The 21528-nt window shown below is 33.2% G+C and overlaps 1 protein-coding gene across 9 annotated transcripts; it reads right to left on the bottom strand.

Moving 5' to 3' along the window:
* Positions 1-4366: 4366 nt before the first annotated feature.
* Positions 4367-21203, bottom strand: LOC121971614 (pre-mRNA splicing factor SR-like 1). 9 transcript variants are annotated; one of them, XM_042522959.1, is made up of 7 exons: positions 20877-21203; positions 20299-20363; positions 20035-20160; positions 19795-19964; positions 19041-19121; positions 16777-16848; positions 4367-5476 (listed from the first exon to the last, which is right to left on the bottom strand). In XM_042522959.1, the coding sequence occupies exons 4-7, from the start codon at positions 19918-19920 to the stop codon at positions 4646-4648; spliced, it is 1110 nt and encodes a 369-aa protein (XP_042378893.1). In that variant the 5' UTR covers positions 19921-19964; positions 20035-20160; positions 20299-20363; positions 20877-21203; the 3' UTR covers positions 4367-4645. The 9 variants fall into 9 exon arrangements, with proteins under 9 accessions (XP_042378893.1, XP_042378892.1, XP_042378887.1 ...); XM_042522958.1 differs by having other exon boundaries at positions 19795-19958; XM_042522953.1 differs by having other exon boundaries at positions 19795-20160.
* Positions 21204-21528: the final 325 nt, after the last annotated feature.

Below are 21528 nucleotides of genomic sequence, written 5' to 3'. Positions count from 1 at the left end.
AAATATTTCTATTATAGGAAAGGGAGTATGTTGATTCAAGTGATGTTATAATATACATCAAAAGATCCAAAAGGTGAATTCTTTGGGCCTTGAAGACACTTTAAGATTACGATCATTGGGAGATGTATGTAAGAGAGATGTTGTAGCAACTACAGTCAACAATAGCTGATATGATAACCTCACCATTCCATGATTTTTTATGAAACTCGAAAACATCTCTTTGGATGCTCATTCATATTAACATGGTTGACAATTAACTCATTGTGTCTTTAGTATCACAATGTCCTATTGAAACTGATGATAAAATCAATTAATGAGTTTTTACTTGAGACATACTTCTTGAAAAATGAATGCGAGCTTTCAGATCTCTGACTACTTGACATTTCAGCACAAAATACATGACCAAAATATAAAGGGGCCCACCTTTGTCATAATTCATATATCAATGACAACCAATCATTTTCTTCAAGTTAGAACACTTGATAACCTCTTCCCATGACTTCTCAAATTCATCGGGTATTGAGGAGTTCATACTAACATTCTTTATGCTTTGAAAGTATTTGTGAAAAGGCAAAGGGGTTATTTTTGTGGGAATTTATTGAGTATCTACCACAAACAATATCGATGCATTGTTTGAGGAAAAACTTGTGCAATGACTTCGACATAGTTAGATCTTGATCAATAATGATCACAGTTAGTGGACCTTTAGGTATGACTTCTATGAACTTCTTAAGCAAGCAAACAAACGATTTAGTTTTCTCATCATTTAGAAAGCTACAACCAAAGACAATGGTTTGATGGTAATGATTTTCTAAATCAACCCATATTTGTTGATGTTATATATGATATCAAATACAACTGCATCACCAAACACACCGTATACCCTCTTGATACATGATCCATCCAAAAATACCTAGTGAATTTGTTAGTTGAATCAGTCTCATAATCAAAGAAAAAGATTGAATTCTTCTCTTTCTCAGATGTAAATAACTCGACTAGTGTTTCGGCATCGATACCTTTTTGTTCATCTCTTAAATCTTTCTCAAAGTTTCTAATATCTCTTTCCATGCAACCTACATTCTTAAATTCATACTCTATCTCTAATAATCAAATTTGTTGACTAGTTGGCACATTAGCCTCTGAAAACTGCTGAGTTAATGCTTTTTTGACTATAGAAATATTACTATGTGAGCGTAGCAAATGTACCTTTAAAGGAGTTTTAGAGTGGATAATTATGGCTTTTTATGAAGTTTGTGACAACCTAATTTGACTCAGTCTGTTCTTTGACAAGTGAAATCTTTGACTTACATTCAGTTCTAACTTTTCCATGCTCTTTCCTTTTTACATTAATCACCTTGTGCTTCTTTATTCCATTTATAATCTATATGTCCTTTAAAGCATATAAATTGTTTCCATCCAATTTTATTTGTCTGCTTATTTTTCTTACTGTTGCCTATTCTGGCACTAAATTTGGCTTCTCGTACATATTAGCTATAGAATGAAAATACCTCCTCCATTGATGAAAATTCTATCCTAATTTTTTATTTTCAACCTTCAACAACTTAGGAAATGTATAGTTGATTATTAAAACAGATTTTTCTATTACTAGGGAATGATAGATTTAGTTTAATTTAAATTAATTTTAATGGTATAGGAAGAATAATATAGAGAGAAAAATAATTTGTGATACACATTATAACGCACAATAGCTAGCTACAATGTGTAGCATCTACTGTTGGGTAGCTGCTACAACGTGTAGCAACTACTCTCGGTAGCTACTACAACATTGTAGTAGCTACCCGACAACTACTCGACAATAACTGCTACATATTGTAGCTACTACTCGATAGTAGCTGCTACATGTTGTAGCATCTGCCCGATAGTAGCTGTTATAATATGGATCTCACGTTGTAGTAGCTATCGTCTGTAGGAGCTACAACTTGAATTATAATATATTAAAATGTATCAAACATGCGAACTATAATACTAGATGGAAACAATGACAACAAGACAAATTTAAATATCTATTCTTCATTACTAATTTGTTTAAGAGTTAATACATCATGGAATAGTTTAAGCCAGAAGACTTATAAACACTACAACTTCAAATAACATGTCTATTCTTCATCATTAGTTTGTAAGGTAGAAAGATCAAGGTATCAATTGACTAAATATTATACAGAGAGAAAAATAGATATTAGAGGAAGGGCTTACAATCGAGATTGGAGTGGTGGGAGTGGTAGCATCAGCTTTGTTTGCGGCGGCAATTTGGGGAGCAAATTGGCCCGTTCGAGAAGAAGCTTGCCGTGGCATTGCCTTGCTTGCGGCTGACAAGAAGAAGGGGCGTTGTTGGCAGGAGTGAGAGCGACGGAAGATGACGACGAAAGAAGGAGAGAGAGCGTATGAGCGAGGGAGCGACTGAGAAGGAGAAATTAGATTTGGAAAAGCATTTTAAATGTTTTGAGCTGGGCAGAAGGAGAAAGACTAAAAGAAAATTGACCTAGCTATGCCACATCAACGCGTTGCTCACGGTCACGCACAAGCAATCGTTTAATTTAATGTTATAATTATGGTTAAATTTAATTTTATAAAATTTTAAATATATTTAAACAAACCACGAAGTTAATCGTTTAGATCCTTCAAACAAATAGCTTGTATTACACAAATTCTATATACAAAGCTCCATGATAAATGAATGCTTGAAATATTAACTTTTTCTATACATTAATTTTTCTAATAAATGTTTACCTGCAATAAACCAATTGTAAATGAACAAATGTTTGTAAACAAATTTGATGTTCAATTTGATAAAATTTATTTATATTTATTCAGTAATAAATATTATATACAATAAATAAATTTGAACATTAATAAGTTTTTTTTGTGAATATTATGCATACATTTATTTATTAATTTGTATAAAATTTAATTATAAATTTATTTCTGAAAATTATATTTAAATATATAAAAAACAACTTTTTATAACCTTATTCACAATATATTAAAAAATAATAAAATAATATAAATTTTATGTATTCAAATTAATAAGGGCAGTAACGTTGTTAATTGAGCTCACTATAAAGAAAAGATTTTTAATAAATAAATTAAAAGAAATTGAATAAGCAAATAAACAATCTTAAACAGACAAATTTTTTAAATAAATAAATAAATTTGGACACATTTAAAATAGGTTAAAGAGTCATTTTTTAAACGATTACAATTAATTGTAGGTTTTTTTCACAGATATTTAGTTTACATTGATTAATTTTAGGATATCTAATCTAACTTAGGGCTGCAAATGAATCGAGCCGGCTCGAAAAATATTCGATTCGTATTCGAATTTATCGAATTCGAGCCGAACTTGAACATGTTCGAACTTTTTTTCGAGCTGACTCGAGTCCAAATTATATTATTCGAACTGTTCGCGAGCTGCTCGCGAGTCTTAATATTTATTAATATAAGTTAAATATATATTAAATAAATAAATTTCTAGCCTTTCGAACCTATTTTCGAGCAATAATTTGAATAGTTCACGAATATGTTCGAATATTTTGAGCCGAACTCGAATCCGAGCCCTAATTCGAACCGAACTCAAATCAGACATTTTAAATTTTTCGAACTTCAAATCGAACTTGAACTCGAATATACCTATTTCGAGCCGAATTCGAGCTTTACATTTTTCTATATATTCGGCTCGATTCGATTCGTTTGCACCCCTAGTCTAACTCCACCGAAATTATTCATCCACATAAGTTATTCATCAACCACAAAAAATATAAAAGAGCGTTCTACAGCAGTATCATTGCTCTGGAATATAATAGATTGATTGAGCTTAACTCAGAATTAAAATTTCACTTATTCATTTAATTTATTAGGCTTGAAATGGAACAATACCAATTAGATAAATAACGCAGCAACGTTTAAACTGCCAATGGATTAGAATTTGCCATAACACAACTTTTTATGCTTGTGGTTTATGTAAGATCGAATAAAACACTAGAGTTTTATGCTTGTGGTTTATGTAGGATCGAATAAAGCACTAGAGTAGGATGAATATAACGCGTTTCGCTTACCAACAGTTCATCATGATAGAATTAGCATTTGAAGTCGATGGATTCATGGCAACAAGCGGTTCTTCGACGAAGATCTTCCAACGGAACGAAGAAGAAAGAAGAGGGCAAGCAGGCAGAGTAACATGATGCACCAATAAGTACACTTCACGTTTCAGCAATCTTCAATGCTTTCCTACCTTTCAATAGCAAACAAACCGATAAATTAAACGCAAGTAATTCCCAGTTCAAATCACAGCAATGACAGCACACTGAGACTAAACTCGTATATGAAACAACTTCGGAGTTTTGAATCCTGACAGGAATCCAGTAGCCAATTAATTTAAAAGAAATTGATAGAGTACAGGAGTAGCATACAACCTGTGATATCCAATTCCAAACAATTTTAAAGTTGAACAAAGAGAAATTGATGTCCCTGCAGATTCAGTGACACCTCTACATTGTTTCCTTGCATCGAATGTTACAGAGTCTAGCATTTCACCCACAGAGAATTGGTTGATTTTCAGTGAGGCCAAGAGATCGCTATATCCTTAGTCGATGTTACAAAACAACCATTGGAAAGTGTCATAACGACTTCATTTCCATGTAAAGCCCCCCAATCTTATAACTTCTTCGCTGCTAGTGTCTTTCCGCAGCCGATCTGTAGGTTCTTCACTTTTCCTTTCGCTTGCATCACCATATAAATCTTTCAACTTTATCAGATTGCTTGAGACCACCTTAGTCTTGTCTTTATTTTCTTCTATGAATGGTTTAGATTGATGGTCAGAATCTGTGCCATAAATAATACTATGACTTCGGCTTCTGCTCCGGCTCCGGCTCCTACTCCTGCTTCGGCGAGAATTAGAGTGTCTATAGCCATCATGGTCTCTTCCACTCCTGTCATGATCCCTCCCATGGTCTCTCCCTAAGTGTCTATATTTATGTGATTCTCTATCACGATCGCCACGCTCATGACTCCGGTCACGGTCCCTATCTCGATCATGCCCTGACCGTTCTACATCACGACGCTCATGACTGCGATTACGGTTAGAGCGTTCTCGCTCACGATCACGTTGTTCATGGTCCGAACGATCTCGATCATGTCGTTCACGGCTGCTACTCCTGCGAATGTGCGGAGATGACCTCCGATGTTCATCACTCTCACCTCGTTCAGGTGCAGAACCTACAGTCCTCCTGACTGGAGATGAATCTCTGGTAGATGCACGGTGTGGAGCACGCTGACCAAAAGAAACTGATAACGCAGCCTTTACAGAAGGTGGACGGCGAGCAACATCATCAGATCCCTGACGACTAGATTCTCCAGTTACACCAGCATGCTTGGCAGGGAGCTTCAGTTTCTCCAGATTAGCAACAATTTGGCGAACAACAGGGACAGGGATCCTTGGAAAGAGTGTATCGAAGTAGTACTGCATAATCATATTAACAGCAGTTAAAAGGATTGAATGACACCCAGTAAATGTAAAGTAACCGTGGCAAGTATATAGGAAAATTTAATATGCAATGTCAAGTAAACATAACAAGCAGGTAAAGTACTACAAAATGTGAATTGTGTCTAAAAGATTTTAAAAAGTTTATAATCAAGAACTAGAATAAAATAGAATCAAAGGTTAACCAGATCAGATGCAGACGCTGTCAAAAATTCAGAATATGCAGTTATCTCAGCATTTTATATATATTGATGTCTTCACGTTTTACAGGCTTCTAAGAGAGTCAATGTCTAATAACTTAGACAAAAGAATCTTTCAAGGAATATATCACCATCAAAAAATGATTGTTCCTATCTGAACAATTGTTGAAAATGAAACCAAAAGAATATCGGTATGATGAACAAAAACCATAGGTTATCTAGGTTTTAGATTCCTGAATCTTCAACACGTCATAGATAGTTTAGCATTTAGCTCAACAAAGAGAGGAAACTCAAGTACAACGTTGGAAATAATATAACCACTGGTAAGGGAAACAATATGTCTATGTAAATTCATTGGTCCATGGACAAAGTAATTGATACAAGAGATGCGTCTGCAAGTTCAATAGGATATTTAACTTTTTAGTATGCATTTCGCCGTTGAGAGGAAGTGCCTTGCAAGAGAATAAATAAGAGAGAAGAGAAAAAAAGAATTTCAGAACAACCATTTATAAGATGGATTGTGTTAGCAACTATGGATGAGTCACTGTGGATGCAAACATAAGGCAAGCAAAGATCTAACCCTGGTCAATAGTTGAAGCTGTCACACGGTATCCTAAATTTGACAATGTCTTCTCTCATCAAAATACACTTCCAGCTCCTGAAAGCAGGGAAGACTATTGCTAGTAGTTTGTCACATTAGTCTCAATTGTACTGTTGGTAAATCCAAGTCATAGTCGGGAAACCTCGAAATCCAGTTGGAATTCTGTTGGATAACCTATGGTTATTGTAATTTTATATAAAGAATGAATCACTATTGTAGAACTGGCGTTACATCTCCAAATAGCAAGGGTTGTGGTCAAATCAACTGCAAGAGTTGTGGCAATATAGAAAGATGTATTGGATAAAAAACCGACTTTATTAATATCGGAATATGATAGAAGGGCCAGAATTAACTGCTTCACAACCTTTGCAAGATACCCTTTCTTTTTCCAAGATCCACTTTTATTACTAGCTACAGTGAACATGAAACCGCAAGTAATGGAGGATCAAACAATCTATTTTCTCCGCAATCAAAAGAAGATTTTGTGCCTATCTGGGAAAGCAGTAACCTATTAGAAACTACTGGACCAACTTGCGAGGTGATGGTTGAAAAAATTGATGTTGGGATCCAACTTGACTGATGGTATAACTTGTCAAGTTGGTTGCAGTTCTAATTGCATGCCTCCAGTGGTGGTCACATACATCTAATGAGGATAGACAAACAGAATGCTTAGAAGCATGAAGAAAAAGATGAAAGGTGATAAGAAACACATGCATTGTAATACTCCATTCGCATAATGGATCATATATCTTCATTAAATCAGATAATAGCTAGAATGGTCAAAGGTTTATTATACCAGATCCAAACCCCAGTCTTGTTAGACAATATGCAGGCAACTGTACCAGATTTCCCTAACCTAATGAGAGCAAAGAAAGGGACGAGAGGCATCAAAGATCAATTTAGTAACATCATAGCTGTGTAGAAATCCATCTTACCAAGACCCCATCCTTCTAATATTTCTGTGGAAACACCCCAAACCTCTTATTTACTGAATCAGATGTAAATTTTCTCTCTTATTATATCTCAGGAAGACCTGCTTGACATTCTAAATATATATAATGGTTTATTTGTGAAGTTGTAATAGGAAAAGACACATACAGTTAAGAGGGGCTACCTAGGATTGGAATAACCCAAACAACTCCATTAACATGGTATCAAAGCTGTTGATATCTCAGAACCGACTCCTTGGTAATTTCAATTGTGTTCTTTCCAATTCAGCATGATTAAGAGTGTATCGGAGCATTCAGTGTTTCAACTTCCATCTCATTAAGGAAAATGCATCTTTCTCAGTCTTTATTGAAATTATCATAAAAAATCACAAAGTTAAAAAGTATACTTTCGTTTCTCCCAAATCAAAAACTAAAATATTTTCTAAACATAAATTTGCTTATTCATGAGACATTCATATATCACAACAAAAATATGTACGTAGATATGTTAAGAGCTAGCTCCGTTGACAAGCATGGGCCCAAATGTCATTATGACGTCAGGACAAGGGAAATCATCATAATTGAACTTTTTGACATGAAATCTCCATTGACTATGTGTGGTTAGCCAATATCTCACGTCTCCATACTATGGTTATGGGAATGGGGAAGAGAGCTTTACAGATTCTGTGATATTTTCAGAATGCCCTAGGAAAACATCTCATATACTGTGAACAAGGTAATTATCAGATTTCTAGGCTACAATAGATGCAAATTTGGCAAAAGAAAATCATACTCTAACTGTCAGGTCAAGGACAGAGGCAGAATATAGCACAACTAGTTGTTGGATTGAAAAGAGCTCAAACTGTCGTGCACACTCTTTCAAGAAGTTATTGGTTACAGAAACGCTGCTCTACTGTAACCAGTGTCTTTACTCTAACTAGTTCTTAGATAAAAACTACAATAAAAAGGAGATCAGTAATTTATTGGTTAGTTCCTATAATCAATTAGCAGATTTGTTGACTAAAGCTTTCAGAGGTCCTAGAACTGGAACAAGCTAGGGCTTTATAACATTTTAATCTAGCTTGCAGGAGAAAATTGAGAATGCATTTCACATATAACAAATATAAAAGGGTATATTTTCAAAGTTGGTATAAAATATGATAAATATATGTAAAGGCAACTACAAGGGTTGGAATAACCTAAATGATTCACCCATTAGCAATTACTAGTCTACAATCAAACTTAAAATTTATCAAGAAAAAATTTATGCAAATGAAGGGGGATTTGAAATTTATGCTTTGAGTTTTAGTATCATTTGTGTCTAATAGATTTAGAATTTGTTTACTATAAGACAACTAGTCAAACCTTATTATTTTGATCTCCTATAATTAATTATAGTATTTTTGAATTTCAAGAATTATAATCCAAATTTGTCATTTCCCACAATTTCAAGGCACAACGTTAATAGTTCATTGTAACAATGTCACACAAGATTCTTGCAAATATTTACTTAGATTACGAACATTCAGCTATTCTAGTCTAATGGTGATCAACATTTCTATTATTTCTCAGCTTACTTTGTGATATTTTATCATGAAGTTATTGATCCTATGTGTATAGCCAATTATTTTGAAAATCATAGTAAATTTACTCATACAAATAATTAATCTAGTGCAGCATTAGAATACCCTACACAAAGTATAGTTTCAAACGTTAGTAGGATCTTAATCAAAGCAGAAAATTCATAGAATAATTTAGCCAGTAATTTCTGAGTAGCATCATCTAGGTTTCTAAGATTATATGCACAAACTAATTTCTATATCACAAATTTATTGTTATTTTAATACGCATTTTAAAATCAAAGAATCTCTTCCATCCACATATTTTTGGAGTTTTATACTAAACTAATAAATTACTACATGTGTGTGTATAATAAATATTAAAATAAATAAGAATTAAAATGTTTATAAAAATTACCAATGAATTATCTTCATAAAAACATTTAAAGTGCACATCTGAATTGAAAATTTATGCATATAATAAATATATTGAGTCAATTTATCATAAATATATTTACTTTATTCTTAAAATGTAAAAAAATCAGAGTTAGTTATGATTAAATTATTGAATTCAATAAATCAATTAAAAACATATTAAATATAAAAATGTCATATTATCAAATCATAGAAAATATTACTAATTAATATTATGGATGCATACTAAATTTATTAATAACAGTAATTCTTCCATGGAGACATAATAAAGATTAGTAAAAAAATTATCGTTGGACTTAAATATAGCATTATTGCATGAATGATAAGAGGGGAAATCAAAATCTTCACACTTTGCTAGGTATGATCAGAAGAAATTAAAAATATATAAACTTGGCATTAAACTAACACACTTGGCTAGCTAGAGTTGGTTATTAATAAAGAAGATAAAAATCCTATATGACAACAAAATTGGTGAATATCTCTTTGCACAATGCATTTAAGTATATATTGATTAACCCAAATATAAACTAGATTGATCTTATTCTGGAAGATACTATATTCCAATAGCTAATGAGTTCAGATAAATACATACTATTTTGACTTCAGTAATTCAACCATGATTCAAAATTAAATTGCATATGCATATGCCGGCATACTGCACATATACAGATGTGATTAAGTACTGCATATTCATATCCAGCTGCATCAAATGCTACTTGACATATTATATCTATTATTTGGAAGACCACACAAGCTACTAGCAGGACAGAGGAAAAAGACAACACCTACCCTTCCACATAACATAGGTGTTTTAGAGAACCAGCTTCTGCAACATACCACCATATCTCTTCCCGTGAAAGAAAACAAACAGAAATTCATTGATTCAAACTTTATGTAATTGAGGAACATTATCTTTGTTCAAGACACTACATTGAGATTCAGTAACCAACCACAAATTCAGGACGAGACTACCAAGTCACTTTCCTTAGTCAAATACAGACAGATAGGCAATCAGAGGTCACTGAATTGTAATTTTCAATTCCTAAAAAAGTATGTAAGCGCAAATTTGTGTCCTAGTTGACCTCAATATGAAAATGCAGGGAGTAGTTTTACATGATCGCCACTTAAGAAATCACTCCATGCTATAGGTTTCTAGTCAAGGGCATAACCCTCTTATAATTAGCCATTTCCTATGTTCTATTTTTTTCAGCCTAACTTATGAGCATGTACAGAATCATGGTTAAAACTCATACCATGAAGGTGGTGTGTTCAAAATGTATCATTCTAATAAATTACCAAATCTCGAAGTTATTCAGTACAAGAAATTTAAGTTGTGTTGTTGTGTCAATCATTTAGATAGTATCGTGTCATATTACCATTACACCTTTTGACATTTTATTTTTTTAAGCTTTTGTTATGCAATATAATGTTAAAATTGTATCATTGCATACAAGAGTTAGGAATATAAATGTGTTATCTTCTTAGAGGGTGTTTGGCTAAACTTATTAAAAACAGCTTATAAGCTCGTACAACTTATAAGTTGTTTTAGGAGCTTATAAGCGGTTAGGTCTTATTTTAAAAATAAGTAGTTAAAGTGTTTGGATGAACTTATTTTAAACAACTTAAAGATATTGATGTGTTTAGTATTATAAGATCTTTTTATTAACAAAATTACCAAAAAGGGTATAATAATATATATATATATATAACAAACAAAACTAGTTTACAATTTTATAATATGTTAAACTTATATAAAAAAAACTATTTGATATTTTAATTTAGAAATTTTCAAAACTTTAATGATATTATTAATATTTCAAATAAAAATTATAGTTAAAAATTGATCAATAATATATTTGACACTTTGTTTTTCTAAATCCTAAGAAAAAGTTAGATAGAAAAAAAAAAAATCAAATTCTAATCGAGTCGGAGAATTTGTGCACCAAGGAGAGAAGATATGGAAGGGAGTGTTGGAGACTTCGTGCACTGGGAAAAGAAGTCGGCGTAGAGAGAGAGTTGTTAGGTTTGTAAAAATCTATGGAAGATAAGATGGAGATTAATAAAAATATTTAAGGATATTTTAGAGAAGAAAATTATTAAAATAAAATTTTTTTAAAAAAAGTAAGGTCTCCCTTACTTTTTTAAAAATAGCTTATAAGTTGTCAAACAACTTATTTTGATAGCTTATAAGCTGTTTGTAAAAAATTTTACCAAACAGATCTAAAGAGCTTATAAGCTCAAAAACAACTTATAAGCTATTTTGTAGAGCTTATAAGCTAAGCCAAACACCCTCTTATTCTTATTTTGCATCTCCTTTCTCTTTCTCCACCAATTCTCCATGGGCATGCAGAGACACTGCTACAGTACCAATACAGTATTGTTCCAGTCAAAATTCAAAACTTCGACAAAGCTCCAGATTTTAAACCTTGTATAGAATACCCATCTTTATTTGTTGCGCATGGAAACAATAAATGTAAGCAAAACAGATCAGTAATGGACCTCAGAAGTAAAGAGACATGACAAATTCACAGCATGTGAATTTTTTTTCCATCTAATAAAGTCAAACAAAACATGAGATACCAGGTAGCATCTTTTAACCAATGTTCGAAATTGCGCCCTAGGCGCCGCCTAGGCGCTGTGCGGCAGGATGCCGCACCGGAAACCAGCGAGGCGGAAGCCCTAGGCGGCTGGGCCGCCTAGGCGGTCCTCCGCGGGCTTCGGCGGGCCAAGTTTTTTAAGGCATGTTAAATCTGATTTTTAGGTATTTGCCAGGCGTTCGTAGGCGTTCGTTTGTTTCATCGCCCCGGCTGTTCGTCTTCCCTGATCTCTCCCTGATCGCGTTGCTTCCGGTAAGTTTTTGTTTCCGTTCATTTTTGTTTCATCGCCCGTTTTTTGTTTCTCAAATCTGCGTCGCGGCAACACCGGATGCATCGCAGGTGTCAGACGCTGCCGGAAGCTTCGTCGGACGCGGCGTATGCGTCCGGCGAAGTCCGGCGTTGCTTCGAGCAACGCCGGTAGAGTCGCGATGCTTCTGGCTGTGCCAAAAGCTTTCCGCGCGACGCTACCGGCGCCGCTGGAAGCAACGCCTTTTTCGCCGGACGCATCGGACTCGTCCGGCGAAGCTTCCGGCAGCGCCGGAGCCCTCCCGCGAGCCGCCGGTGGCGGTCCGTGGCGTCCGCCGTCCGCGCCGTCGCGCGAGTTGCGAGACTCGCGAAAGAGACGCCCTTTTTAGCTTTTTTTTTTTAATTTTTTTTTAGATTTAATAAATTAAAACAATTCCTAACTCCTAACGGGGATAATTTTAATAATAAGGTTGAGTTCATAAATCCTAATAAAATTAAGATCCCAATTAAATATATTTAAAATTTATCTTTTTTATAATAAATATTATTAATTTATATAAAACAAATTTAAATATATAAAATTATATATAAAATTCTAATAACCATTATTAATTTATATAATCATATTTAAATATATAAATAATATATTTAATTTTTTTAAATAAATAATATTAAATATTAATTTATATATTAACATATTTAAAAAATTTAAAATTATAATAAATATTATCATTTATCACTTTATCAGATTTAAAAATATAAAAATATTTAAAATTAAAAAACATATAATACATTATACATATTAATAAATTAATAAATCATATTTAATTATTTATAAATTATATTAAAATTTTGAAATTTTTAATAAATATTATTAATTTATATAAATCATATTTATAAATTTTATATATTATAAATGTATATTAATCGGATTTATAAATATTAATTATTAAAATTTTTAAAATTCTAATAAATATTATTAATTTATATAAATCAGTTTTAAAAATATGAAAATTAAATTAAAATTTTAAAAATTCTAATAAATATTATTAAATTCTAATAAATATTATTAATTTATATAAATCAGTTTTAAAAATATAAAAATTAAATTAAAATTTTAAAAATTCTAATAAATATTATTAATTTATATATAAGTATATAACAGATTTAATAATATAAAAAATATATTTAAAATTAAATTTATTTAAATAAATATCTAATAAATTTTATTAATTAGATTAAGATATATAAAAAAATATTCTCAAACTTGTTAATGACTTAATGTTATATTTCATATTTTCATTATTTTGTATTGTATATTTGTATGGTATAATTAAATTTTATTATCATATTATGTCTTGTTATATATAATTTTTTTCCTTCAGATTATCTGTTATCAATGGCAAGCAATCCATCTTCGACAGCATCTGTCACTCAACCCGAATCCGGAATTCTTAGAAGAAAATCAAATGACATCGGATGGGAGTTTGGAATATTGATTGATCCTAAGAACCTCGACAAAATTAAATGTAAGTTATGTGGAAAAGCAATGTCAGGAGGAGTGTATAGGATAAAGGAGCACATTGGAAATATACCTGGAAATGTATCGGGTTGTCGAAAAGCATCTCAAGAAGACAAAAATAAGTGCAAACAGGCTATTTTAGAAGGGAGGAACAGAAAGAAGAACAAAATAATGGAAGAACAAAGTTGTAGAGCAGAGGTGGCTATTTCCGTAGATGAAGAAGAAGGTCTTGAAATTGAAGGGATGGATGGAGTTAAAAAACCTCTTCCACTTGGCCCCATGGATAGATATGCATCGGCAATTGCTCCAGAAAATGCAGGCTCCAGTGGAAGTAAAGTACTTCGCCAAAAAAATATAAATGAGGCTCTTTTCAAAGAGAGAACTCAACAAGTTCAACAATATGTTGGGAGATGGGTTTATGAAAATGGAATCTCATTCAATGCTGTTGATAATGATAGCTTCAAGCAACTAATGGAGGCAGTGGGTCAATTTGGACCAGGATTCAAGCCTCCAACTCAATATCAACTTAGGGAGCCACTATTGAAAGCCGAAGTTGAAAGAACAAAACAATTGCTGAAGAAACATGAAGAAGAATGGGCAAAGAATGGATGCTCGATCATGACAGATGCATGGAGTGATAGAAAAAGAAGAAGCATCTTAAATTTGTGTGTTAATTGCAAGGAGGGTACTACATTTTTAGAGTCTAAGGAGTCTTCAGAAGAGGCACATACAACTGAACTTATTTTTGAGTATGTTGACAAGTGTGTTGAACAAGTAGGAGCTCATAATATTGTTCAGATTATTACAGACAATGCCACCAACAATATGGCTGCAGCTAAATTGATGAGAGAAAAACGACCCGGAATCTTTTGGAGTTCATGTGCAACTCACACTATTAATCTCATGCTTGAAAGTATTGGCAAACTTCCACGATATAAAAAGGTGATTGAGCAATCCAAGGCTTTTACCATTTTCATCTATGCTCACCATAAGACTTTATCATTGATGAGAAGTTTCACGAAGAAGAGAGACATAGTCCGACCAGGAGTTACCAGGTTTGCATCAAATTTCCTCACATTGCAAAGTTTGATTGAAAAAAGCTAGTTTAAGAGCCATGTTTACAAGTGATATGTGGGAGAAATGTAAATGGTCAAAAACAAACAAAGGAAAATTGGCTTACTCTACAGTGATGAGCATGAGTTTTTGGAATGGTGTGACACTTTGTTTGAAAATATTTGCTCCTTTGGTAAGAGTTCTTCGATTGGTAGATGGAGATAGAAAGCCATCGATGGGGTTTCTATATGGGGAGCTTCTTCAAGCTAAAGAAGATATCAAGGTGGCTCTGAATAACGTGGAATCAAATTATCAGCCTATCATAGTCATTATTGAGTCAAAAATGAAGGATAGACTTGATACATCATTGCATACCACTGCATTTTTGTTGAATCCTTATTTTTACTACAAAGATAGTTCTATTGCTCTTTATGAGGAGGTCGTGATGGGGATTTTTGAATGCATGGAAACTTTGCATGCCAATGAGTTAAATCTACAAGATACAATTATTAACAAGGAATTTCCAAAATATAGAAATAAGACTGGGTTATTTGGAAAAAAAAGCATGTGAAAAAAATGATGATACATTTGATCCATGTGCATGGTGGAGTACATACGGTGCTCACACACCTAACTTGCTAAGGGTGGCATTGAGGATACTTTCATTAACTACAAGTTCATCTGGGTGTGAAAGAAATTGGAGTACATTTGAAGGAGTAAGTTTTAAACTTTCAGTCTACTCTTTAATTAAATTAGTTATAATTTTTAATGTCTACTCTATATTCAGGTACTAACTATAATATTTACTTTCTCTGTTTTTTTTTTAGATTCATACAAAGAAAAGAAATAGGTTGGATGCCAACAGGTTGAACAATCTAGTACTTGTCCAATTTAATGCTAGATTGTTGAACAAACAAAAAAGAGAAAAAGAAAGAAATGTTGATGTCCTTCTTGCAAAAGATGCTTCAAATGCACAAGGTTGGATTGTGGACGGTGGGGAAGATGATGAAGTTGAACTAGATTCTGGGCTCACTTGGCAAATGGTTGATGAAGCAAGTGGAGCGGATGAAAATCTACAACCCCGAAAAAGCTCTAGAGTGAGAGAACTTCATGAAGATGATTTTAAATCTGAAGAAGAAGACGAGGATCACAATAATGATATTGAGTTTGTGTCCGATGAAGAACAAGTTATTGAAAATTATGGAGAAGAGAAAGCAGAATAAATACGAGTTTATGAGATATTATTAGTTGTGTAATTTTGAGCTCATTTTGTTAAGACATGATTTACATTATTTAACAATTATATTTTGCTTAGTGGTTACTGGTTACTGATTCATAATGCATTGTAATCTTGAATTGAACTATTGCTACTATTTTCCAATGTTCTACTGTTTGCTATATGATTATGATAACTTACTGTATGTTCTATTGTTTAACTGTTTTTTTTTAACTCATATTTACTAAGTCTAGTATATTTCCTTTGCACAAAACTATTAATTTTCTTTTATAGTTTTTCATTTTTTGGTATTGGAAAGTATGTATTTATTTCAGCATACATAGTTAGATCTCCATTGCTATGAAATTGTTTAAGACAACATTTAGATTTGTATATGACATTATCCACAGTTCACATGAAACAAGGAATACCGAGGAATCCGCCTAGCGCCGCCTAGTCCCCGCCTAGGCGCTAGGCGCTGGTCCGCCGCCCGACTAGCGCCTAGCGAATTTTAGAACCTTGCTTTTAACTCATCCAAAATGCTTTCTGACATGGTCAGTGATCACCCTTCACTGGCATAATGGAATGAGCAAATTGGTCAAACAATAAGGTATATACAAAACAGAAGCTTGATAGCCTAGATTCTGCATCAGACCAAATGATTGAAAAAGACACGTAGCAGAGTAACAAGATATTGGAAAACCATTGACTAGAGATAAAAATGTCTGCAGATTTACTCTCAAATCATACTATGATAGGTACGGAAGCTAAACCAAAATGAAATGACCTCGGTTACCAAAAGAATCAACATTAGCTCATACAACATGTATGCAATAGGTTAAAAAAGGGGGAAAAAATTTATCAATAACATATGGAAGACAAGCACATTCCAAGAAGGTCACAAGGTAAGTCACAACAGACCTGCCCAAGAAGAAGATCACGCACATATACCCCCATTGTTGTAAGTCGACCATTGGAACCAGGAGAGAATTCCTGTAGGAGAAAAGACACCGAGCAAGAATCTAGTTTATTATCATATAAGGTTACTGTCTTCATATCAAATTTAAATAGTAAGCAACAGTATAGCTTGTGGTGTCAACTGTCCAAAGACATTGAATTAGGTTCTATATCACTGCTCTTGTGCAAGTTCATTTACATATATGCATTAAAAAGCAAGTACAAGATCTAATTGTCTCCAAAAACCAATCTACAAATATAATACAAGGTAAAATATAGACAGAGACCTACCATCAATAACATGCATAATGTAAAATAGCTAAGCAAAGACAAAGGCAGTAGTATACAAGTCTTTTATAGCTTAGCAACTAGCTTCTTCCTTTTGATTCAATGAACCCAATGGTCATCCCTAAATGAAACATCATTGTCGAAAAATACAATGATGAGGCAAAAGATCACCGTGATCCTCAAGCTATATTAGTCTCAATTGTTTGAGATCAGCTAGCTATGCAATCTTATCCTAACATTTAACTCTAAGAAAACTACACTGCTAGCAGCAGCAACCTTAGAGCTTCCACTGTTCAATTCAACTTGTCTAACTATAATACTAATAATCAACTTTGCAGACAATACCTTGGTAACCTACTATATTCTCATTTATCATATACTGGAGATACATTAATCAGGAATAGTAGTAGCAGTTTTTTCTTCTATTTTTTTTTTCTAATAACCCCACACATCCATCTTAGCATTCTCATCACTATTAGTGTTGTTTCCTAAATACACAACACTTTAACCTATAAAGACTGAGTCATACCACAACCTTACTAAATATAGGGCGCAACAAGAGTGCACAAGACTCAAAAATATTTTTCCATCAACCAAGGTTAGGTACTTTATTAGTGATATTTTCGTTGTGAATAATAGCTATAAAATATATACAATTTTTTCTCATTGAATTGTATAAGAATATTTGCCTTCACATTAGATACTAGATAGCACAACCATTGAGTATAACAATCAATATGTAATTGGAAGAAACCCAAACAATTTGATATGGCAATTTCAAGTTTGTAAAACATATAATGCATATGCTGATATATCATAAACTATCAAAGGAAGAAAGAATAGTTTAATTATAAATTTGACACTGTACAAGAAAGACCAAACAAAAAAGATAATATATTCCCTTCCAAGGTTCAAAATCTCGAGCCGTATCGAAATTTTGGTCTGTGACTAGAATGATATTGTTTCAGTATCGTGCTGATAGTGTGATACATGGTGTCGGTAATGAATTGGAGTTGAAGAAGGAAAGAGATGAAGCATGGGAAGGAGTGTGTACCAAGCATGGTTTTAAATGTTGTACCATATCATTCGGTAAATTACCAAAACTCGATACCACTTAGCACAAACAATGTCTCCTTCCTTTGGTTCATCTCATTTCTCCTTTAACCTCCAATTTGTCACCAGCACCATGCATTTGGAGCATCATCATGATATTCGAACAATATCTTTCTAGTTAAAGATCGAAACTACGGTACGACTTGAGATTTTAAACCTTGGTGTCGAGTGCTATCAAGTTTCGATGATTTAATGAAACCATACGTTTCGACTGATTCGCCCAACACGGTATGAGATTTCAAATATTCCCTTCAGTACATAATAGAGCTGCATATCTATAGTAGCCATTGAGAAATTACATAATATCCAATACGAAGTTTGAAAGGTAATTTCAAGTTTGTAAAACATATAATACATATACTGATATATCATAAACTATCAAGGGAAAAAAGAGTAGTTAAATTATAAATTTGGCATTGTACAAGAAAGACCAAACAAAAAAGACAATATGCTCCCTTCACTACATGGTATAGCTACATATCTATAGTAGCCATTGAAAAAATACATAATATCCAATACAAAGTTTGAAATGTAAGAGAAAGTGGAACCACACAAAATCAAAAGAAAAAATTTAAAAATTGTAAAAACAAAAACCAATGAACTGTTGTAACAAGCAAACGTAAAGGGGCCATAAAATTAATAAATTGTCATCAGAAGTTCCTTGGATCAATTTTATCTAGGGGTTATCGTTATGGGGATAATCAAAACACAAAAGTCTAGAATAAAATCGAAAACAATAAGAAATGTCCTGTAATATTGGTTATAAGAATCAGTTTCGGAACAAGTCACTAGAAAGGACAACAAAGAGAAATGTATGGATAAAGTACCTCATCATCCTTAACATATGGCTCAAACCATGTCCACAGTGTCTTTGGTTCTGCAACATAACGAAGATAGAGGAAGCCAACCTGTATAATAAAGAACAATTCATTTTCATCTTTAATGTGCAGCGACTACAAGTAAAGGAATAAATTCTAGCATCAACAACCAATCTTGAAACCAATAATTGCACCAGTATATCTACATGCATATCAGAGGAAAAGAGGAACAGTGTTGATGACACAAACATATGGGCCTTGTCCGTGAAACAGAAACTAAAAGAAAAGTTCAGAAACAAATCAATCCATTTAAGATCATGTATATCCTAGGAACATAACCTAGAATTTTGACATCCAACAATAGCCTTGATAGCCACAGAAAAGGTTTTGAGATAGATGAGAGAAACTTGTGTATTCATATCTCCCAGAGGGGTTAGAATCAATGTATTTATATGCTCAAATAGCCAATTATCCCAGAGACTAGGCAATACATGAACATGAATATGCTTGAGATTTTGCCAATTAGGAATGCAAAATATTAACACGGAGAATCATCCAAGAATACATGAACATGCTGAAGATTCTGCTAATAACTTTGCTTAATTAACTAAAAAATGAAAAAAAAAAAAAAAATCTGCATGATGCAGGTCAAACTAGGTCGGAAGCCCAAGCAAATAGTATAGTCATAGATTGGATGGTAGAAAAGAAAGAAAAATATTCTAGGAAAAACAATATAAAATATATAATATATATTTAGAGTTACCGCTCTAATGTAAGGAGAATCAGGATGCTTCAACAGTCCATGCATCTGCTTGACCGTCAATTTCATTGTGAAAAATTTGTAAAGCAGACAAAATGCTGTGGAAGGTCCTCTGCAATTTCCAGTCATCCATGGTTCCACATGATCAACTTGGTTGTAGATCTCATCTATAACTTCATGGTAAGTCTTCAGTCTATAAAGTTCTTTGAAATAATCAGATGATAGAATGTTCATGGAAAGAACCTTCTCTACTAAAGTATCAATAGGCTTTCCAGACGTTTGTATCTCCATTATCCAACAATACTTCACAGAAATTTCTCACCGCACAAATTAGCGACAACCTGGATGAAAACTTGAATCAGCCTGTAGCTAAAAAAGTAAAATTTGGTCAATAAGAGAGGAAATATGCTTAAGTTCAATCAACATGATTACTGATGATTAATCAAGTTCACAGAGAAAATAATAAGGATAAACAAACACTTTACCAGAAGCAGAAAAAAATAGTACCTGCCTACCCTTGCAAAAAAATTCTTGTACCTTGTCCTTGTTTAATCCGTTAACAGCTCATAACTCTACATGCATAATCACAAAAAACAAGAGAGAAAAAAAAAGTATCTTTGGGATATATATACAACCACATAAGAGGATCTGAAATGTGAACAAGTTTTTTTATCCCAGTTAGTACTTTCAGAGTAAAAACATAGGTAACTTTTGCTAAGTTATTCAACCCTGGTCAGTTTGATATAATTCTCTCAATGGCAGGACTCGTAAGAAAACATAGTGAAAGATGATTATAACTTTCCCTTCTCGCCATCTATAAACTGTGAATCAGCGATTACGATTTTTCCCTAATTTTGAAGAAGATGTTTTACCCAATTATATCCAGAAAAGTTGATCTATAAAGTAGTCAAAGTTATCATCCTCATCTTTCAATATCACTAAGATTTTAAGGCCAAAATTTTTTTTTCAATAAAAGTCCAACTGAATGCGATAATTAGGGCAGGAGAGAGCGACAGAGTATAGTGAAGATGCAAGGTAGCCACGAGAGGTTGGAGGGCAGAAATTACTTAGACGAAGGCACGTACCAATCGAAATAGGCTCTCTGCACGTCCTGTTGCACCGGATACCCTCCTCCCTCCCCGGATTAGCTTTGGAGTTAGGGTTTCTTTTATCAAATAGCCAGAAACGCTTGTAGGGAGGCAGAGATGGCTGAACAGAAGCGGAACGAAATCCAGCGACGGGAAAAGTTAGGATTCCGTCGGAAGTGGTGGCCGTGGAGAGGGAGGAGGAAGGGGGTGACGGCGCCGTCAGGAGAGCGGAAGAGGTGAGAGGAAGCAACACGCGAACTCCGATCCCGGTCTCGAGATGAACGAACGAATCGTGGGCATGTCTAGCCCGAAAGCGGATAACCCAACCGACCCAAGTAAGCTGAATTTTATTTTATTTTATTTTATTCAAATTTCATCCAATTTTTAATTTATATATTAGAAAACTGATAAAACTCCTGCTAAAAAGTCCGAGAAATTTGATTAATTAGGAAATTTGATTTTCTTTTTTTTTTTTAAAACAATTCACTTATTTCGAACCAATTGATTTCGGCTTTAAAAATCTATATTCGATTAATTTCGATTAAATTACAATTTTTTTTATTTTCAATCAATTTAACTAATTTTACCTATTACATTATAATAAAAGTGGTATCACTCATCTAAAACAGTTTAATATTATCCACTTTTG

Source organism: Zingiber officinale, chromosome 4A, assembly GCF_018446385.1.
Source record: "Zingiber officinale cultivar Zhangliang chromosome 4A, Zo_v1.1, whole genome shotgun sequence".
Taxonomy (NCBI): Eukaryota; Viridiplantae; Streptophyta; class Magnoliopsida; order Zingiberales; family Zingiberaceae; genus Zingiber; species Zingiber officinale.
Note: the sequence above shows the minus strand (reverse complement) of the source record. Positions and strands in the feature narration are given on the sequence as shown.